This window comes from Dicentrarchus labrax, unplaced genomic scaffold (genome assembly GCF_905237075.1).
Source record: "Dicentrarchus labrax unplaced genomic scaffold, dlabrax2021, whole genome shotgun sequence".
Lineage (NCBI taxonomy): Eukaryota > Metazoa > Chordata > Actinopteri > Moronidae > Dicentrarchus > Dicentrarchus labrax.
The window spans coordinates 408259-413910 of NW_026136701.1; the positions used below are offsets into that span (position 1 = coordinate 408259).

General features: G+C 34.6%; 1 protein-coding gene across 1 annotated transcript; it reads left to right on the top strand.

Moving 5' to 3' along the window:
• The first annotated feature begins 2893 nt into the window (after positions 1 to 2893).
• LOC127370041 (uncharacterized) lies at positions 2894 to 5294 on the top strand. The gene is made up of 4 exons (XM_051411742.1): positions 2894 to 3084; positions 4029 to 4142; positions 4316 to 4523; positions 4634 to 5294. The coding sequence occupies exons 1-4, from the start codon at positions 2894 to 2896 to the stop codon at positions 5096 to 5098; spliced, it is 978 nt and encodes a 325-aa protein (XP_051267702.1). The 3' UTR covers positions 5099 to 5294.
• The last annotated feature ends 358 nt before the right edge of the window (positions 5295 to 5652 follow it).

The window sequence follows — 5652 nt, forward strand, 5'->3', positions numbered from 1 at the left end:
TGAGTACACACTATTAAGCATTAGTTAAGCATGAAAAAAAAAAAAATTCCTTTTTTTTTAAAAAAAAAAAAAAAAATATTTTTTTTTTTAAAAAAAAAAAAAAAAAATTTTTTTTTATTTTAAAAAAAAAAATTAATTATTTTTTAAAAAAAAAAAAAAAAAAATTTAAAAAAAAAAAATAATAAATAAAAAAAAATAAATAATTTTTTTTTTAAAAAAAAAAATAAAAATTTTTATTTTTTTTTAAAATTTAAATTTTAATTTAAAAAAAAAAAATATAAAAAAAACGTATTAATGATTAGTGACTGTGTTAGCAGATGTTCTATAAAACTCACAACAAATTATTTTCTAATGATGGCCTATAAACAGTTATTAATGCAGGAATTCACAGTTACAAAGCACTTACTACTCGTTAATTAAGTATTTTGTGTGAGCTCTTCTAAAGTGAGCACTATCTATGGCTTATTAAGCATTTACAAATGAGATATAAAGGCTGACAATGCCTCGAGACTCACAAAATGTTCAGTTATCTTAACAGACGAAGGAGAGACACAACACAAAGGGATATAGAACATATTGTATTGATATTTATTAAACATGGCTGAATAAAAACTTGCCAACATCAACAGTGGATCACAGACGTTTCAAATATGAAAAATAAAATCTTTGTTTTAAAATAAAAACTCTATCAAAAAATAAAATCTTTGTTTGAAAAAATTACAAACTTTCTGTATCAAAAATAATTTACACACACAATTTAACGTAATTCTAAATCCTATCTCAAAGAAACGTCTAAAAATTATTTGAGACAGACAAAATAAATATACTCAACACATTTGAATTTTACAACACTACGAAAACAAAGTGCACTGAATTCTTGGAATTTGTCTCACAGAAAGACAAATTCTTGCTGACTGTCATTCAGTCAGTGTTGAGCTAGCATTTTAGCTCACTTTGTTTTCAGGGGAAGCAGCTTTCCGGAAACCTTAAAGGCTTTAACTGTGTCCACTATTCCTGGATCCTCCTGAACTGAAGTGGCACACTGTGTGGCAAACTCGCTGAGTTTCACCTGACTGTTGTGGCTTTTAAGGAGTTCCTTATATTTGCTGGGTGCAGCAATAAACAGCTCTGCAATTGGAGCAGTGAAACAACCGTGTTCCGGTCCACCCCAACATTGAAAGCAGCAGACATGGTCCTTCCTCGATTGAACAGCCTGAGAATTTTTGTACCGGGATACAGCCTGATCCGGTTTTGAGACTGCAATTCAGACGACAAAGAATTAGTGTTATGCACAGTAAAGGTAGTACATGGTAGTATTTACACATGCACTTTCAAACACACACACTACACTCATTGTAGGCTTGGGAGTCACACACTACATTCAGTTTCTAGAGTAGGAGACCTGAGATCAGAGCAGTTGCAACTAAGAGACTTATATGTAGATGGTTCTCTAGGTTATTCCTCTCTATCCAGAAAGTGATTTGTTACAGTACATTAAGTTAGTTAGCGCCAACAACAATCACACATAGAATACTACATCATGTGAGAAGAACCAGCCAGGAGAGGAACAATACAGCAGAGCTAAGCAGGACCAAACCAAAAACGCAAGAAGAAAAAGGGGGAAAAAAAATTATTTTTCTCTTTTTCTTTGTGTTCCATTTTCTTTGACTTTCTGGACTTTCTCTCTTTCCCCTTTTTTTTCTTCTTTTTTTTTTCTTGTCCTCTGATGAGGATGCAGTAGAGGAGGAGGCAGACACGGTATCAGAGGAATCTTCCTCTGAGCCATCACAGGAGGAAGATGAAGGCAAGCAGTTTGCCTGGGTATCCTGTTCCCTTTTTTTAAGAGCTGTTAAAATGATTGAAATACAAACATTAGACCAATATGCCACAGAGACATATGCATAATCTCCAGAGATACAGTAAACTAATATAATAAGACCCAACTGCACAAGAATTCCTCAACATATTGTGTGTAGGGAGACTTACCTGATGCCAACTGTTCTTTTAGGTAGTCTCTCTCTTTGATAAGTTCATCAATCTTCTCCTTTTGCAACTCTACCTTCTGCTTACACATCTCCAACTCGTGTGATTTCCTTTTGTCCACCAGCTGTGCAGTAGGGGCCATGGACACACCTAAAAGAAAGAAAGTGTTCATTATAAAACGCATGTAGAACGTTATACACCAACTGAGTATATTTTCAGACACTTGTGATTTTGGCATGCTTTGACATTTAAGCAACTTTAAACAGTGGATCTCATGTGAAATAATTTCTATTCAGTATATGTTCTATGTCAGTGTATGCATGTCATAACGTTATATGTATTTCTGTCATAACATAAATACATGCATATACTTTTATTTCCATTTTGTGTGAAGCACATAAAGCATGCAATTTATTTTATGTAAACTTTGGGGTGCATTTATCATTATAACTTTGAATATTTTCCTAAAAGTTTTTTTTTTTAACTTGTAATGTTGTCGCTGCGGTTAAGTCAGTCTCCGGGCGAGGTGGCAGCGGCAGGTCGGCTTAGCCATCGCGGGCGGGTCGGTAGTAACGTTACCTGCTGACAAGCTAACGTTAGCTTTCATCCACAATGTGTGCTAGCAACCAAAGACACATACTCACCACTAGTGCCGCTGACGGCCGCCGACTCCAGTGTATCCATCCCCACACCGCCATTCTTATTGGCCCGCGTCCGCATTCGCCCTCGTCGATTTAGGACAGAGTTCTCCATGCTTTTCTTGGCTGAGTTAACGTACCGGTAAATATGAACGTAAAATGTTGCCGCCTCCCAACGTCATCACGTTGATGACGTGCTGAGAGCGGGATCGCAAGCTCAACGTACACTTCCCAAACCACCACAGACATTCTCTGGTTTAATGCTTTTTTAAATGCATAAAACCATGACCATATTCACCCGACTGAAGAAGCTCATTAAGGAGGAAACCTCGAAAAGAAACGCCCTGAAGCTGATAAAGTGGCTTCAGAAGAGGAAACTGCTAAAAAGAAAAGTCAAATGCAAAATATGCCATCAGGATATGAAACTGAAAAAGAGGACGAACAGTGGAGATCTATATGCTTGGTGAGAAATGTATAATTACATATAGGTACATTTAAAATAATTTGCAGTTATGTGTTGATGTGTGCTTGGGTCAGATTACTTTGGGATGTAATCAGGCTGCACAATACAAATTAAATGCAATTTATGTAGTTAGTAATGTTATCTAATCTAAATCCTTAAATGACAATATTACACCATTTACATTTTCAGTGCAAATAGAATGCATTATGCATATTTTATATTTACAGTTGGTGAAATCAAATTAAACTTACAAAAACAGTACTGGCACAAGCTGCAAATACGCTGTGTGTATCCTGCTACATGGGATATTTATTTTGTCTAAGTTTTTGCTGCAGCTATTTATTTAATCAAGGGCCACATGGAGGACTTTGTGGTTGTGAAGCTAGAGGAGCACTTCCTCAAAATGTTCACCTTCATTTTTTTAATGTAAATAAAGAAGAATTAAAACATCATCTATAATTCATTAAACAAAAATATATAAAAAAGTCATCATTTAAAAAACTAGCAACCTGAGAGGAGTAACTTACTTATAGGCTACAGTAGAACATATCCAGCATTCAGAATTGTTCAAATCAAATTACCCTCACAAAAACATACTGGCATGAACATCTACATCTGTACTGTACAGTTTTAGGATTTTGAAATTGCCATATTTTAAATACGTAATCAAACAAGTAATCTTTGTAACTGACAATCTATAAATTTTTTTAAGTGTACTTTGTGCTGATTATAGTTGCATTTTTTTGGTAACCTGATTATGTTTCCCATTACGACCCAAACGTGTGTGTGTGTGTGTGTGTGTGTGTGTGTGTGTGTGTGTGTGTGTGTGTGTGTGTGTGTGTGTGTGAGTGAGTGAGTAAGTGAGATAGTGGTGGAGAATACAGTATTGCATGAAGCCCTTTCCTAAATAAACAGTATTTTATATTACTGTACTTTTTAAATAGGACCTGTCGCCATGCAGCACATAAGGGAAAGGAAAAACAAAAATCCATCAGGCACAAGTCAATCTTCAGTCATTCAAAGGTCTCCCTCAGTAACTGGATGCAGTTCATGTACAGGTGAGCAAGTAATAACAATAATAACATAAACACATATCATACCAGAATATTGCTGTTCTCTCTGTAATTGCATAAAACACTCAATATACAAAATAATGCATAGCATGTTTTGTCAATGAATTTAGAGAAACATAAACATTCTTTTTTTTTTTTTTTTTCATTTGCCTTTGAAGATTTTGTCAGGGTCTACGATTACGACAGATTGATATGATGGATGACACAATTGCAGCCAGTTCAACCACTCTCACTACAATGACAAAAAAAATAAGGGAGGTTTGTGTCACAGCAGTGGAAAGGATGAGAAGGCGTACAGGCCAACAGATTGGTGGAAGAAGGGAGTTTGTTGTGATCGATGAGAGCCTTTTTCGGCACAAAAGAAAGGTATGTTATAGTAATAGTGACTGTAATTAAGTGTCAAATACAGTCAAACAAGTTATTGTAATAGAATGTATCTGTATTTGTCTGTGTTTGTTGTTTTGTTTCCGCATCAGTATGGGAGAGGAAGAATGGCTGGTGGGTGGAAAAGAAAGAAGTGGGTCTTTGGGATGTTAGGTGTGAGGCATCATCAAGGACGAAGAAAGCCTATTCTACGTCTTGTGGAGAGAAGATCTCGAAGACATCTGATCCCCTTGATTGCCCATCATGTGAGGCTTGAATCTACAGTTATCAGTGATGAGTGGCGTGCGTATCGCATACTCTCTACACTAGGGTACAATCATCACACTGTCAACCACAGCAGGTGGTATGTAGATCCCCAAACTGGTGCCCATACCCAGCATCTTGAGAGGGCCTGGAGATCCTACAAGGAGCAGATCTGGAGGCTTAGGGGAAATCGCACTGACAGTTTGCTTTCCGACCACCTTTCAGTGATTGAGTGGAATGAATGGCTCGCAAAGAAACACTGTAAGGGTGCATTTGGCAGACTGATTCATGACATTTCCAAAAAATACAAATAGTCATATGCAGTCACTGTAACCGTTGTTAGCAAGACTTTCTTTCTGTGAGACAAATTCCAAGAATTCAGTGCACTTTGTTTTTGTAGTGTTGTAAAATTCAAATGTGTTGAGTATATTTATTTTGTCTGTCTCAAATAATTTTTAGACGTTTCTTTGAGATAGGATTTAGAATTACGTTAAATTGTGTGTGTAAATTATTTTTGATACAGAAAGTTTGTAATTTTTTCAAAAAAAAATTTTTTTTTTTATAGAGTTTTTTTTTTTAAAAAAAAAATATATTTTTTTTTTTTAAAATATATGAAAAAAAATTAAATTTTGGAAAAGTTTTTTTTAAAAAAATTTTAAAAAAAAAAAAAAAAAAAAATATATAATATTTTTTTTTTTTTTTTTTTTTTTCTTTAAAAAAAAAAAAAAAAAAATTAATTTTCGAGGCATTGTCAGCCTTTATTTATCTCATTTGTAAATCCTTAATAAGCCATAGATAGTGCTCACTTTAGATGAGCTCACACAAAATACTTAATTAACGAGTAGTAAGTGCTTTGTAACTGTGAATT

Excerpts from the sequence above, each read along its gene's own strand:
- LOC127370041 (XM_051411742.1), top strand. The coding sequence starts at position 2,894 with ATGCATAAAACCATGACCATATTCACCCGACTGAAGAAGCTCATTAAG. Across the intron at positions 3,085-4,028 it reads AGTGGAGATCTATATGCTTG|GACCTGTCGCCATGCAGCAC; the intron begins GTGAGAAATGTA and ends CTTTTTAAATAG. Across the intron at positions 4,524-4,633 it reads TTTTTCGGCACAAAAGAAAG|TATGGGAGAGGAAGAATGGC; the intron begins GTATGTTATAGT and ends TTTCCGCATCAG.